The sequence below is a fragment of the Gymnoscopelus microlampas genome (assembly GCF_963454915.1).
Source record: "Gymnoscopelus microlampas genome assembly, chromosome: 1".
NCBI lineage: Eukaryota > Metazoa > Chordata > Actinopteri > Myctophiformes > Myctophidae > Gymnoscopelus > Gymnoscopelus microlampas.
Genome location: NC_139962.1, coordinates 3,384,915 through 3,401,664, shown reverse-complemented (window position 1 = coordinate 3,401,664; position 16,750 = coordinate 3,384,915). Strand labels below are relative to the sequence as shown.

Genomic DNA, 16,750 nt, shown 5'->3' with positions numbered 1-16,750 from the left:
ATGCCAATACTTTTGTACTTTTACTCGAGTACATTTAGAAACACTAGAAAATAGCGCTTACTGAACGAGAACGTGAACGAATCATTTGAACGAATCATTTGAACGAATCATTGCCGTGAACGCGAATGAAATTGTTCGTTCACTGAAATGAACGTTTTTTCCCACCACAAGTGTGTGTGCGTGTGTGCGCGTGCGTGCGTGCGTGCGTGCGTGCGTGCGTGCGTGCGTGTGTGTGTGTGTGTGGTATCGGGAAGGAAGAACTGGTATGGGTAAATCTTTATCTTCCACACGATGTGCTCTGGCTATAAAACAGCCATTCATGCACAAAACAACCAACGAAGCAAAGATACAGCATCATGGCTACAGCGTCTCATGGCAGCGCTGGGAGAAGGGGGGGGGGGCTAGGCGATATTATTATAATATATTTATACATTATATAGAAGTATAAATGTACCACTAGGACATGTAAGGATGAATCCTACATTTTCATAACGAGCTCTGGCTCCTTGGGGATTCCAAACATAAGACTTTATTCTCACCTGGCTACGTGCCGAAAAATAGCCGATCTACAAGCGCTGTGGGATTGTAGATTGACTATTTTCGGTGCACGCCTACTGGTGCACAACAAAGAAAGTATAAATCTGGCTTAAGGCCACAGAATCTGGCTTAAGGCCACAGAACGAATTGACTAATCACAGCTCACACTCTTACACGTCTTCTGCCTACAGGCAGACAAGACTAGCCTGGGATCCAGCCTGCTTCGCTACGTTCGGCGGACTTTTTTTCTCTCTTCGCTTCTCAGTCTGGAATGCACCCCATTGACTCGTTTTGCAGAACTACACTGGAACTACATATGTTACGTTAGGCAACGTCGTTGCTGATTGGATGTTGTTCAAACGAATGACAAATCACAACGATCACACTGGGTTTTTTCGTCCCGCCCCGCACCAATCAGAAGCCACGGCACGATTCGAGACGTTTGGCATGTCCCGCCTCCCTTGGAGATAGGAGGCATTCCAGACTGAGTAGCGAAGAGAGAAAAAAAAGTCCGCCGAACGTAGCGAAGCAGGCTGGATCCCAGGCTAAGACAAGACATGTTATAGAGTAGGGATGCACCGAATGGGACATTCTTGGCCGAAACCGAATACTGAATATAGGAAACAGAATAACAGAATGGCCAAATATGATTATTTAAAATATATACAGTATATATATGTTTTCTTTATTTAAATGGTACCATTGCTGTCATGGCTGTGCCTCTGTTGTAGAGCTATATGATTATGGCAAAACGTATAATCACTATGGGTCCATATTGAGATCAGTTATAAAATATATATACATTCGGTATTCGGCGTTAAAATCTATTCGGCCGAATATGCTTTTTTTGGCCATATTCGGCCGAATATATTCGGTGGCCGAATATTCGGTGCATCCCTATTATAGAGCGTTGGTTTATTGGTGTGAGCCAATATAAAAAGTGGAAATGTGAGTACTTTGTCCTCCATTGATTAGACATTTTGGATGTGCTACCTTTTTGGGGATTTTTTCAATTCCTATTTTTTATATTTTAGAGCCACTAATCACTAATAAATACATTTTATAATGTTAACTCTGGCACTATTGCCTACATCGCCTGCCCCCCCCCCCCCCCCCCCAAAAAAAAAACAGTGGTTGGAATAGGATAATAAGAAAGGAGCAAAGTGGAACATTCCAATCAGCGTGATATAAATAATATAGTGTAAAAAGGACAATCATGGAGAGAGAGAATGTATTAAAAAAACACCATAGCAGCACAGGCCATATGTTCATAATACTGTATTTTCATGTTGTCATGTTTTATTATGACAACGCTGCTAATTAACTGTCTGGATTGGTTCCATATCTTTTAGGAACATGACCAGTCTGGTAGCCAGACCTTCTATCTGCACAACCACGACGTTCTGGTGGCTTTAAAGTCTGAGCGCTGATTATTAACCCATTAAGACCGGGAACGAATCGGTGCCATTTTTTTTTTCTTTCTTCGGGCTATTCAAAAAACAGCAGATCTACAAGCTCATAGTGCAGCACCGAGTGCCGCGCTATGCGCTTGTAGATCTGCTGTTTTTTTTTTTTTAATCGTGGAAAGTTTGTGTAAATCTTTGAATATATTTTTTAAGACAAACATTTTTAAACTCCAATCTGTGCTTCTGGGCCCGGGGGGTCCCTGGAACAACGTATTTTGATAGATGATGGGGGTCCGCTGCCAAATACATATAATTTAGGGGGTCCTTGACATGGAAAAGTTTGAGAACCACTCATACAGCGACATATGTTTTTCAGAAAACTGTTACGGTACGTTTTAACAGCGGGCAACTCTGGGCGATGCCGGGCGACATCGCCCAAAAAGATAAAGAAAATCCATCTTTTGGACGATGTCGCCCGGCATCGCCCGGCATCGCCCGATCGCCGGCTCTCATAGACTTTCATTATATTTTTGGGCGACGTCGCCCAGTATTGCCCGCTGTTAAAACGCAGGGTTAGAATTTAGACATTTGTAGAATTCGTAGAAGAAAAGATTTGAGTTACAAATGTTTGCTTTAAAAAAAGAAAAAAAAAAGAAAAAATAAATAAATATATATATATATATATATATATATATTCAAAGATTTGCACAAATCTCCCACGATTAAAACAAAAAAAATAGCAGATATACAAGCTCATAGCGCGGCACTCGGTGCCACGCTATGAGCTTGTAGATCTGCTATTTTTGAATAGCCCAACGAAATCTAACAATGACACACAGCTGCGTTCCCGGTCTTAATTACATTTTTTTGTCTTGTCTTGTCAACAGTAGCAAAAGTAGCACATGTACCAGTTAACAACGCATCGCAATGCGACACGTTGCCAGTTTGGAGAACGTCTGTTTTCCGCTATTTTGTCGTAAAACCCTCACAATGCACAGTCAGCAGCGTGGCTTTGACCTCACTGCTGACGGAACACTGCATCGGTCTGTGCTGCAAAGGTGGAGGAGGGGGGGGTCAAACAAAGAGCGAGGGGCGAGACACGCGTGTGTGTGGGTCAGTGGTTGGGAGGAGGGGGGAGGTGGGGGTTGTGTATTCTGTGCCTTTCTGAGACTCATGCTTGGCCAGGCTCTCCTTGTGTTCATAACCCAGAGCACACTGGTCCCGTTTGTCCACGTCTACCCCATACTGCCCTCCAAACCCACGCTTATAATCTGAAACATAGCAAGACATACACACACAAACATAGATATATACACATAGACATATACACACACATAGATATATACACATATACATAGAGACCGACACACATAGATATATACACATATACACACACACACACACATAGATATATACACATATACGTAGAGACCGACACAGGGTCCATTTGGTTCCATTTGTACACTCTCAGAGTTAAATTGACATAGATTTTACAATATAAATTGCGGTCCAAGTGACAGAAATGCCATTAAATGGGGGTCTGTAGCCCTAATGCATGTCAAACTGCGGGTCCTTCAAATTTAAATGGTTGAGAATCACTGCTAGAGCCGTAAAAAATCTTCTCTTATGGGGGTCCCTGGCATATCTTTTGAAATGGGGGTCCGCGGGCTAATAAGTGTCAATTTGGGGGTCCTTGACATGAAAAAGTTTGAGAACCACTGGTCTAATGTATATCAACATATCATATTTTATAAAGGCCTACTTCGACTATGTGCCATTAATCACAAACATGCAACACAAGTATTTTCAAATTCTTTGCAATTAACGGGGTTAACAGCTTTTTATTTTTGTGTGTGTATTCATTTCTCTTCCATGTTGAGTTGGCCTACTTGTTAGTTAGGCTACTGATGACCTAATTACAAGCAATTAAAATTAAGTAATTCAAAGCAGTAATAGGGGTGACCCAATAGCCGAATGGTTAGGCTGCATAGCACATCAACAGCACGTAATACAGGCCATATATATTATGGATGTATGAATTAAATATTTAAAACTTCAGCTACACTTTAGACCGACTGACTGCAGTGATTTATTTCCTTTGATGCCACTTCTCAGGCTGCCACACACAACTCATTGTTTGTGCTGCTCATGAACTGTCACAAGGTGTGTGTCCATTGTGTTAAGAGGACATTTTTTCAAATCCCTTACACATTGACTGCCAGAGTTTAATCTCATAATGTACTCGCCAGTGCCAAGGTTTTATTGTTGTTTTTTTTCATGTCGCCATAGACCCCGCGAAATCCATTTAAAATGCGCGTTCATTTGGTTCTACACACACAGGGGATGTGTGTGAAGCTAACAGTGCAGACCGCTTCTCATTGCGTCCCGCCATCTTGAAGTTACAGCGGTGAACGCTAGACAGTGAAATGCGAGGAGAAAAACAACAGCCGAGATAATCGACTTTAAAACCGCATCCCAGACAGGAAGCGGATACGATCGAAAAAACGGAACCCGTCTAATTCCGTTTCCTGTCCGCCTACCGGAACCGGAAATGGATCAAAAAATTCGGAAAGTGCACTTTTTCGAATTAACATTGGATTTTTTGCGTAGATCTACGCGATTGGCAGTCAATGTGTTAACATGAAAGTGAACGGGCTGGTCTTTTTTTTAGTGATCACGTGACGTGCAGCTGCTTTGCTTCCCTTGGGGAGTCACATGTGTTCATTTAACCATGTCTACACTGTGGAGGATGTTTAGAGTTGTGACTGAGTGACACCGTACCTTTCTGGGACTCGTGGAGCTGAAGTTTCTCCTGGTGGTCCCAGCCCAACGCAGACTTGTCCTGTCTGTCCGTCTGCACGCCGAACTTCCCCCCGAAGCCCTTTGCGTAGTCTGCACACGCGCGCACGCACGCACGCACGCACACACACACACACACACACACACACACACACACACACACACACACACACACACACACACACACACACACACACACACACACACACACACACACACACACACACACACACACACACACACACACACACACACACACACACACACACGGGCTGTCAACTTTCCTCAGAAATGATCTTTGAATATTGGTCTTAAAAATTGGCAGACATTCGAATATATTCGAATATCATTATTATTATAAAGAAGAAAAAAACTGACAGAAACAATACAAAAAACAATGTATCGAGTGCTCGAAAAAAAAATCGAATATTAATTTTCATATTCGAATATACATATTTACCCCATATTTGAGGAATATTTGATATTCGAATATTAATTCACCAGCCCTACCATACACACACATTCAAGGACCCCAACGGAAACAAGCCCGCAAGGACTTTTTTGGCCGGACCTTTTAGACAAAAGCATTATAAATGTAACTGTGTTGTTTTACATTCTTTTGCCTAATAAAAATTTCAATCAATCAAAAAACAGGAATTTAACACTCATTACATGGAAAGGTGTTATCTTTTATTTTAACACCGTCATGGCTGGCTGTTATCAGATCATGTGATCATATTATCAGATCGTACCGTTCACCAACTTGAGCCAAAACAAACGAACCCGGGCCTTTGTGGGGGCATTGTTGATAAGGCCCGCCCCTCCTACACCTGCCCCGGCCTTAACCCATTAAGACCGGGAATGCATCTGCGTGTCATTTTAACTCATCCACTGCCACAGACGTAAAAAACGTAATTATTATTATTCTTTTTTTTATTTTTTTTGACCCAAAGACCAAGGAGATATGATTTTTCGAAGGAAAAGACTCCCATCCACTTCCTTGTTAACTTAAAGCTTAAAAATTCTGTATCTCAGCTCCTGAGTACTTTTTTTTTTTCAATGAAAAATCTCTGGCAGTGGGCAAATGCAGCCAGCAATAAGTCTGGCAGTGGATGAGTTAAGATGTCTTTGGCTATTCAAAAATAGCAGATCTACAAGCTCATATGAGATTGTAGATCTGAGCTTTTAAGAAATCTAAAGTGACACAGACGTGTTCCCAGATTGAATGGGTTAAGTCATTTCTATTCCTAATTCAAGTAGTTGTTACTACTGATTCTGTAGCTGTTGTCTACTCTTAACTGTACCTGTGTCTCACAGCCTTACTGTAGTGTTGTTATGACAACTGAATGTCCCCTCAGGATCAATAAACGGTCACTCTATGTCTGTACTGTATCTTTAACACATATCTACTAGGTACAGCTCAACCAATCACAGAAGAAAGCATGTCTGTCGTGCTGGACAAGACGCTACAGGCACAGCATCTCAACTATGTAGGGAGATAGAGAGAGCAGTTTAGATCAGTGGTTCTCAATGTGAGGTCCGGGGACCCCCAAGGGTCCTTGAGGGGGTTTCTGTGGCTAAATGTGTTATTATAGCGTCAAATAATTGCGCTTAAGCGGTATTATTGTGATAATCAAAATGAGCTTAAAACTCTTACAATGCCACATTCATATCCGGGGGGGTTGGGGGGCATTAGCCAAAAAAAAATGCAGATCAACAAGCTTGTAGATCTGCTATTTTTGGTGTAGAGAGTTGGTGTAGATGGAAAAAAAGTACAGAACCAACTCAGGTCCAGTGTAATGACGAAGGCCTTTGCAGACAGGATGTGTGTGTGTGTGTGTGTGTGTGTGTGTGTGTGTGTGTGTGTGTGTGTGTGTGAGAGTGTGTGTGTGTGTGTGTGTGTGTGTGTGTGTGTGTGTGTGTGTGTGAGTCATGTGATACCAACCTTTCTGAGACTCATGCTTGTCAGTCTTGCCCTGGTACTCAAAGCCCATGGCGCTCTTGTCCACTTTGTCCGTCTCCACTCCAAACTTGCCACCGAAGCCCTTGGTATAATCTGATGACGTCAACGAGCAAAACATAGACACCGTTAATACTGAGTGCCGCGCTATGAGCTTGTAGATCTGATATTTATGAAAAATCGTGAAAATATGCGCAAATCTTTGAATATATTTTTTTAAAGCAAACATTTTTAACTCAAATCGTTGCTTCTGGGGGTCCCTGGAACAACATATTTTGACATGGGAGGTCCGTGGCCAAATACATGTCATTTTGGGGGTCCTTGACATGAAAAGGTTTGAGCACCACTGATATAGAAACATACGTTTTTCAGAAAACTGTTGGGATGTAGAAGACATTTGTAGAATCGGCTTCAGGTCTTAATGGGTTAAAAAAAACATATTCCAAGGTGTTGCACAAATGTTCCAGATTTTTCAAAAATAGCCAAATAAATCTTGAAATGACACAAATGATGCTTTCCCGGTCTTAAAGTGTTAATACAGGAAGAGATGGATTAAAACCATCTCTCTGTTCACATTGTGCTCCCTCCAGCATCATCATCAATTCCTGCTACATTAACTTGGTTTCACTGCCTTAAATGGATCATAATTAATGTTATAACATGTATTATTGTACGTGTAGCGTCTGTGTGGACAGACAGACAGATCCATACATCCATCACTACATCCATCCCTGAGGTCAGATCAAAGTATGTAATTTTAACCACTTAACACATTGAGTGCCAAAAACGGTCCGGACCGTTTTTCATAATCCTAACGAGGTGTGCCAAAAACGGTTATGGCCGTTTTTGGGCAAAAATATGAATTCCTTCACAGCACCAGGAGATATGATTTTACGAAGATTTAGACTCCAACCCACTTCCTGGTTAACTTATGACTTCAAAAGCCTGTATCTCGGCTCCTGTGTACTTTTTGTTTTTACAATGTATTTTCGACTATTTTCAACTGGCTGCAACTATGGAACGGATTACCGAATGTTTTTAATCTTTTTCCCCGGATTGTACGAGACCCCTATGTGTGTAATGAGGGTATCACCGTGAGGACGGTGATCACTGAAAATGTTTTGTGACTACTTGAAAAAGGTCCAAAAATGGTTAAAAATCCAGGCACTGGAGGTACCCTGTTTTGAAAAACCCCTGGCACTCAATGTGTTAAGACATATATACTTCATCATAAGAATAGCAATCCAGGCTCCTTCAGTCAATAATGCCTTCAAGAATAGACTGGACAAATTCTGGTCATCAAAAGACTTTCTGTACAATTATAGGGCTGGCTTGTAACTTCATAAGACTGGTTAACCAACAGATTTTAACATTTTAATGTACAAGTGAAATTATGCGTGTACCGTTATGTATATTGGGGGATTGTATGTGGGTTGTGGAGTAATTTGTGGGGTGGGGTGGGCTGGTGGGTTGAAGGGTAGTACATTGTGAATTGTGAATGTCGCAATTTGAAAATACATATTTATATTGTGTTGAGTCTGGCGTAGAGGATTGCATCCTGTGCCAGAAAAAAAAAATACATTTTGATAAATACATTTCAATACATTTCAATATAAGCACGCCCGCAATGTGACTCCTTGTGAGCGTGTAGATCTGCTATTTTTGAAAAGATATTACAATTGTTTTGGATAAAAAGGTCACCTATGACAACCACTCCACTGTCACAGACACACTCTCTCAGGGGCAGCTGTGGCCAAAAAGATGCTTCTGTTTCTGCTGTGTTTTTTTTTCTGATTTCCCATGATGGGAAATAACCTCTAAAAAGGAATCTTCTGGGACAAACTGTATTTAGAAGTGAGACTAGTGTATGGTAGGCAGTAGTGTGTTCCCAGAAGCCAGAACACATTGGGACCGTCTGCCTTCTCAGTAAAGAGGGTAAACCTTTGGAACTCTTTGCCTACGGTTCTAAAACCACAGACGGATGGTGATGTGTTTAACCCATTAAGACCTGGAACTGTGTCATTTTTAGATTTGAGCTAAAAAGCATTATTTTACACTTTGGCTATTCAAAAATAGCAGATATACAAGCTCATAGCGCGGCACCGAGTGCCGCGCTATGAGCTTGTAGATCTGCTATTTTAGAAAAATCGTGAAAATGTGTGCAAATCTTTGCATATATATATTTTTAAAGCGAACATTTTTAACTCAAATCTTTGCTTCTGGGGGGTCCCTGGAACAAAATATTTTGATGGGGGTCCGCGGCCAAATACATACAATTGTGGGGGTCCCTGACATGAAAAAGATTGAGCACTAGGGGTGTGCCGATACACTAATTTCACCAAACGATACGATACGATATTTGGCTCACAACTTCGATACGATTTCGATACGATACGATACGCACTTTTTTTATTATGAAAATATATGGGGGTGTAAAAAAGTAAATGCAAAAGAATAATTCTGTTTTTGCATTATTCAGACATGCAAACTTGTAGCTTTTCAGCTACAATAGCCGTTTTCAATCCAAATAGGGCAATAGTGTGACACCTGACCCCAAAAAAAAAAAACATGTTGTCACCCTTTTCACCTCGGGGCTGTTTGCATGCCTGATTATAATGATTGTAAAAAAAAAAAAAGTAAAAAAAAAAAAAAAAAAAAAAATTTCAAAACGATATTTTTTTTTTCCAAAACGATACATATCGTCGCGAAAACGTATCGCGATATATCGTGGGACGATATATCGGCACACCCCTATTGAGCACCACTGATATAGAAACATACGTTTATCAGAAAACTGTTGGGATTTAGGAGACATGTAGATTCGGCTTCAGGTCTCAATGGGTTAACAGAGGAATCAAATTATGTTTGAAATCAAATCGACTGTGCTCACATGTATAGTTACTGACTGGTTATCTGAATGAGAGAGGTATCCCACTGAGCATTTTTCGGGCTATTAGACGTCTAAAATACGTCTAAGGGCTATAGGCTAAAACGGGGTTATAATTGGTCTAACAGTGAAAGTTTTTTAGACTTCTACTCGTCTAGGCTTAGCCTAGACGTTGATTAGCTGTTTTTTAAGCGTCTATTTATAGACCGCCTATATTATAGCCTTTGAAATGACGTCTATAATATAGACGTCTATATACAGACGCTTAAAAAACATCTAATCAACGTCTAGGCTATGCCTAGGCCGCTAAAAAACCTTCACTGTTAGACCAATTATAACCCTGTTTTAGACGGAGGTCTAATAGCCGACTATGGCTCAGTGGGATGTAAATAAACATGACATAACATAAGGTAGGCATTAGTGTAAGGTAAGGCAGTAGGCTAAAAAGCCTACCATGCAATTCATTCAACACTGATGATGGCTTATAGCAGTGGTTTTCAACCAGTGGTCCGGGGACCACCAGTGGTCCTTGAGGGAGTACCAGGGGGTCCCGAGCGAAATGAGTTAACATAGCGTCACAATCATTTTAAACCACTTAGCTTTGGCTATTCAAAAATAGCAGATCTACAAGCTCATAGCGCGGCACCGAGTGCCGCGCTATGAGCTTGTAGATCTGCTATTTTTTGAAAAATCTTGAAAAAGTGTGCATATCTTTTAATATTTATATTTTTTTAAAGCGAAAATGTACTGATATCTTTGCTTCTGGGGGGTCCCTGGCACAACACATTTTCAAATGGGGGTCTGCGGCCAAATGTATAACAATTTAGGGGTCCTTGGCATGAAAAAGGTTGAAAACCACTGGCATATAGGATCTCCACAGACAATTATCACACCAAATCAATACCAGCAGCTGATGAAAAAGCTCAAATAAAACAAACACAGCGTATGATTATTCTGCAGCCTGGTGTGTGAAAGGCAGGCAAACAGCCCAGACTGAGAGAAACGCTGAGTCACCTTCAACCTGATGAGTTCAGACCTGCAAGAGACAAGACTCAGTCCCCAGGAGGAGCACATTCTTTTACTGTGTGTGTGTGTGTGTGTGTGTGTGTGTGTGTGTGTGTGTGTGTGTGTGTGTGTGTGTGTGTGTGTGTGTGTGTGTGTGTGTGTGTGTGTGTGTGTGTGTGTGTGTGTGTGTGTGTATTACCATACTATACTTGCAAGAGCCAAATGTCCGAAGGTACAGTAGAATATGAGACATAGATGTAGTGAGGACTCATTTTCCTGGTCCTCAAAAGGAAAACATGCTGGTTTTAAAGGAATAGTTCGCCCAAAAATTGCCTTATTTTCGATCAATTGCACACACCATGAAGCATTGAATTCATGCTTTTTGTCGCATTGAGACAATAATTTGATGACCGGGTGTGTCTCCGGTAGGAGACTCAAAGAGACTCTTTTGAGTCTCCTACCGGATAAATTAGCATCTTTCCGCCGGTAATGAAATTATTGTCTCAATGCGACAAAAAAAACAAAAAATCTCCATGAATTCAAGGCTTCATGGTGTGTGTAATTGATAGAAAATAAGTCATTTTTTGGGGTAACTATTCCTTTAAGGTTATAACAGATTTTTAGAGATACATTTGCTTAGGCTAAAATTAGAAAATATAATGTCTGGGTTAGGTTCACGATTTAGAAGTTCACTGAAAAATCGCTGATCTACAAGCGCTGCGACACGTTGTGAGCTTGTAGATCTGCTATTTTTTCGGCTTTATAGCCTCACGGTTAAAGATGCCCCGAATTTTTCTAAATGACTCTCATAAAATCGGCGTCCTAAAATGTTGATGTCCTCTCACAAGTATGGTAATACGTGTGTGTGTGCGCGTGTGTGTGTGTGTGGGTGTGTGTGTGTGTGTGTGTGTGTGTTTGCATTACAATACAAGTAGTATTAGAGAAATAGATGTACCGGTAGTGAGGAACCATGTTCCTGCTCCTCAGGAGAAAAAAAAGATGCTTGTTTCATGGTTAAAACAGATTTTTTAGAGATGCATTTACTTTTAGGCTACAATTACAAGAATAAAAAGAGGGATGTCGGGGTTCGGTTCACAATTAGACATTTAGAAGTTTGTTTTAGGGGATTAGAGAAAAGGCTATGGGCGCGATTCACGATTAGTTGCGCACCGGTGTTGTCGCGCACTGAAAAATAGCCGATCTACAAGCTCACAGCGGGTCGCAGCAGGGCGACACATTGTGAGCTTGTAGATCGGCTATTTTTCGGCTTTATAGCCTTACGGTAAAAAAGGAAAAACGTCATTTTTTTCCCCTAAATGCCATTCATAAAGTTGCCGTTCTAAAATGTTGATGTCATCTCAAGTATAGTAATACAAATGTGTGTGTGTGTGTGTGTGTGTGTGTGTGTGTGTGTGTGTGTGTGTGTGTGTGTGTGTGTGTGTGTGTGTGTGTGCGCTTGCGTTCCGTCATGGTTGAAAGGCCGGTGCTGAGGAGAGGAGGTGCTGCAAGAGGAGTCAAGACACAGGGAGGAGACCAACCTTTCTGGGAGTCGTGTTTCTCCGTCTTGCCCTGGTAGTCGAAGCCCATGGCGCTCTGGTCCACGCGGTCTGCCTGCACCCCGTACCGCCCCCCAAACCCAGTGGAGTAGTCTGTGAGGGGAGGGGTCAAAAGGTCAGGGTCAAGCAGCATGGGGGGGGGGGGGGGGGGTCAGCAGCCCAATTCCAAAATCCTCTATGATGGTGTTTAACCCATTAACCCATTGATACCTGGAACGCATCTGTGTCACTTTAGATGTCTTTGGCTATTCAAAAATAGCAGATCTACAAGCTCATAGCGCGGCACCGAGTGCCGCGCTATGAGCTTGTAGATCTGCTATTTTTGAAAAATCGTGGATTTTTTTTTTAAATATTTTTTTCCGAAAAATTGTTAGGATTTTAATTTTTTTAGACGTGGCCTCAGGTCTTAATGGGTTAACTCATTCAGTGCCAATGAAATAAAAAACGTATACCTTTTTCAAGTAGTCACAGAATATTTATCTCCAGTATAATGGATCCCCTGGTGGGTGTTAATCACTGAGGGTTGCACTGTGTGGTTTCACAAATGTCAACGAGGTCATTGGACCTTGTTGACATGAATTGTCTGCCTTTTGAAAATAACATAATAACATTGAAAAATACATGGTAAAAAAAAAGTTCTCAGGAGCCGAGATACAGCCTTTTTCAGTAATAAGTTAAACAAGAAGTGAATGGAGCAGCACATCTTCAAATGATGATATCTTGGGTTCTGAACGTTTTTTTTTTTTTTTTTTAATTCAAAAACACGTCAAACACTCAATGAGTTAACCCATTAAGACCTGGAACACATCTGTGTCCTGTGTTTAGATAAAAAAAAACACATCCTGAGCTTGTAGGATATCAGCTATTTTCGGTAGGATCATCAAGGCTGTGATTCAGTGGAAGGCACAAGGCCACAGGCAGAGACAGCCCGACAACAATCACAGTCCTATCAACACAACTACTACTAACTAACTAACTATTTATCAAATAATGGGAGAAATTAACGGAGATAAAAAATAGCTGATCCAGAAGCTGACAGGTCTGTCATTTTCACCAAATGTTTGCCCCAGAAAAGAGACACTAAGGTCCATGTAGTTAAAGTAACAGTATTGAGGAACAGAGTTGGAATTGAGGCACGCTGACGTTCTGCATCTCTGCCATGGTTCTAGAGGTGAAATCGTCCTCTGTCAGACACTAGGATGAATTAGCTTTTGTTGAGCTGCAAATTCAGTACAACTTCCAAAAATGGCAGAGCTATTTGCGACGCGTTGTGAGCTTGTAGATCTGCTATTTTTGGCAAATGTTCCACCCCAGACTATGGACGCTGGGGTTCAAGTGGTTAAACAACAAAAGTGGCATTTTAAGAGTTTTTAGTTACAATTCATTTTCAATGGAAGCCAGCGACATGAAGATACAAAGAGACGCCCGGCGTTTGTAGCCGCTACAAATCTACAAAGCTACCAACCAAGTTGAGCTTCAAATGCAGCTACCAAGCTACAAAACCTCCACACTACTCACCTTCTCTCCTCACACACTTCCTACTTGTAAAATGGGGGGAAACTAAAATCAGCCAGTTCCTTGTTCTTTTGAACCCCATAGGCCAGTGGTTTTCAACCTTTTTTGCATCAAGGACCCCCAAATTGACACACATTAGCCCAGGGACCCCCACTTGAAAAGTTATTCCAGGGACCCCCAATAAGAGACGATTTTTACGGCTCTAGCAGTGATTTTCAATCATTTTAATTTCAAGGACCCCCAGTTTAACATGCATTATTAGGCTACGGACCCCCAATTTAATGGCATTTCTATCTCTGGGACCCCCATTTTTATTAAAAAATCTATGTTAATTTAACTCTGAGAGTGTACAAATGGAACCAAATGGACCCTAACCCATTTGGTTCCATTTGTACACTCTCAGAGTTACAGATCCATAAGGGTCCATTTGGTTCCTATCTATCATTTAGCTGGGGACCCCCTGGAACTACCTCAAGGACCACTGGTTGAAAACCACTGCCATAGGCTTCACATGTTTCTTTCTCGTCAACCAAGCGTGTTGGTCAACACTTCAACAGTGACTCGTGACAGATATGTCTGCTGTTCTTCAAGCTGATTTTGACATTGTGATGACTGGGCATGTTTGTGGACATCTGTGGATGTTAACCCATTTAGACCGGGAACGCATCTGTGTTATTTTTAGATTTATTTGGCTATTTTTTTTTAATCGTGAAAATGTGTGCAAAAGCGAACATTTTAACTCAAATCTTTGCTTCTGGGGATTATACAAATGTCTTCTGAAAAAACGTATGTTGCTGTAATCAGTAGTTCTCAAACTTTGCCATGTCAAGGACCCCCAAAATAATATGCATTTGTCCGCGGACGTAGTTGTCAGTGTGAACGCAACATATGGACAATATGGAGGCTGATAACTGGTCATATAGAGGCTGATAACTGGTCATATAGAGGCTAATAACTGGTCATATGGAGACTGATAACTGGTCATATGGAGTTGGAATAAGAATCATCATGTGACGTCACCTTTCTGTGAGGCGTGTTTCTCTGTCTTCCCAGCGTACTCGAACCCAACAGCAGACTGGAACCACACAGGAAACACACAGAGACAAAACACTATGACGACAGACAATCACGTTCCACATGAATATAGAGCATCAGTAGCAGCATTGTACAGAGAGCTGGACAGTTACAGTAGGTTTGCTATCATGCTCTCTGACACCATATGATCCCTGATTCTTGTATGAAACTACAGATGTGTAAACCATGTTATTTATACACAACCAAAACATTCAAATTGACCTTGTCATGTCCTAATCAACCTTACAGGTCTGTAACTCTGAGAGTGTACACATGGAGACCACAAGGGGAGGTAAATGTAATTTCCCATAGAAAGGAGGAGAACTTTGTACATAATAGTGTTTTGTATTTGTTGACAAGTTTTTTTTAAATGTTCGGTTGATGAATTGAATACATAGGGCCACAATGGAAACGAGTCCCCAGGACTGTGTTTGTGTTATCCTTTTAGCCTTAATGTCTGACTGTACCTCATGCTGATTACATTTCTGACTGATAAAGTATTCAATCAATCAATTGAACCAAATGGACCCTTAAAAAGCTCTGTGACTCTGAGAGCGTGCAAATGGAACCAAACAAAATAGAAACCTTTAAGGGTCCATTTGGTTTCATTTGCTCGCTCTCAGAGTCACGGGGGTCCATGAAATGAAAAGGTCTAAAAAGACAGAACGTACCTGATCGACGCGGTCGGCCTGAACCCCAAACTTTCCTCCGAAGCCCTTAGAGGTGTCTGTCTGGGAGCAATGCTTAGACAACTTCATCTGGTAGTCATGACCCACCGCGGACTGTAGGAGGAGAGAGAGGTGAACATCTAGTATACACACTGATTTGTTTGGCTATTCAAAAATAGCAGATATACAAGTTCATAGCGCTGCACAGAGTGCTGCACAAATTCTAAAGATTTTTCAAATAAATCTACAATGACACAGATGTTGTTCCCGGATTGAATGAGTTAATGCTGACTTTGACTCATCACAGACAGACAGACAGACAGACAGACAGACAGGCTGGCAGGCAGGCAGACAGACAGACACACAGACAGACAGACAGACAGACAGGCATGCAGACAGACAGACAGGCAGACAGGCAGGCAGGCAGACAGGCAGGCAGGCAGACAGGCAGGCAGGCAGGCAGGCAGACAGACAGGCGGATACAAAGAGAGGTAAAACAATGCTTGGTCATTGCATTCATGCTGCAATGAATAAATGACAGCTGAGAGACAGACAGACAGACAGACAGACAGACAGACAGACAGACAGACAGACAGACAGAGAGGGGGTAGATGGATGGAGGGAGGGAGGAGAGGGAGGCAGGGTGGGGGGATTAGAATGACTAATGTCTGCTGACTCATCCTTCACACACACACACACACACACACACACACACACACACACACACACACACACAGAGACACAGAACTGACAGACACATCACGTCAACAGCAGCAGAAAACATGAACAATGACCCGAGTCTCTCTGTTTAGCCCATTAAGACCTGGAACTGTGTCATATTTAGATTTGAGCTAAAAAGCATTATTTTACACTTCGGCTATTCAAAAATAGCAGATCTACCCTAACCCTTGTAGATCTGCTATTTTTGAAAAATCGTGAAAATGTGCACAAATCTTTGAATATATATATATTTTTAAGCGAACATTTTTAACTCAAATCTTTGCTTCTGGGGGTCCCTGGAACAACATATTTTGATGAGGGTCCGCGGCCAAACACATTTAAGTTTGGGGGTCCTTGACATTAAAAAGATTGAGCACCACTGATATAGAAACATACGTTTTTCAGAATACTGTTGAGATTTAGGAGACATGTAGAATCGGCTTCAGGTCTTAAAGGGTTAGACTAAATCAGGGGTCTTCAACGTTTTCAGGCCAAGGACCCCCTAGCTGAGAGAGAGAGATGAAGCAGGGACCCCCTACTCTATATTGTATAAAATTGTGTTTCAGATTAAAGTTTTATTTTTTACTTAGTCTGCTCTTTTTTCCCTCTACACCTATAGCCTC

General features: G+C 41.5%; 1 protein-coding gene across 4 annotated transcripts in view; it reads right to left on the bottom strand.

The window, feature by feature from the left end:
• Positions 1-16,750, bottom strand: part of cttn (cortactin) — a 50,296-nt gene that overhangs the window by 15,014 nt on the left and 18,532 nt on the right. For 3 of the 4 annotated variants that reach the window (XR_014600917.1, XR_014600918.1, XM_084059207.1), the window contains exons 5-10: positions 15,411-15,521; positions 14,686-14,740; positions 12,133-12,243; positions 6,688-6,798; positions 4,725-4,835; positions 3,104-3,214 (exon numbers count right to left, since the gene is read on the bottom strand). Coding sequence is in view for 2 of the 4 variants with exons in the window: in XM_084059207.1 (XP_083915333.1) it covers positions 3,104-3,214; positions 4,725-4,835; positions 6,688-6,798; positions 12,133-12,243; positions 14,686-14,740; positions 15,411-15,521 (610 nt within the window). In the remaining 2 variants the exon portion in view is untranslated. The remainder of the gene's footprint in view (positions 1-3,103; positions 3,215-4,724; positions 4,836-6,687; positions 6,799-12,132; positions 12,244-14,685; positions 14,741-15,410; positions 15,522-16,750) is intronic. The other variant, XM_084059208.1, reaches the window with a different exon arrangement.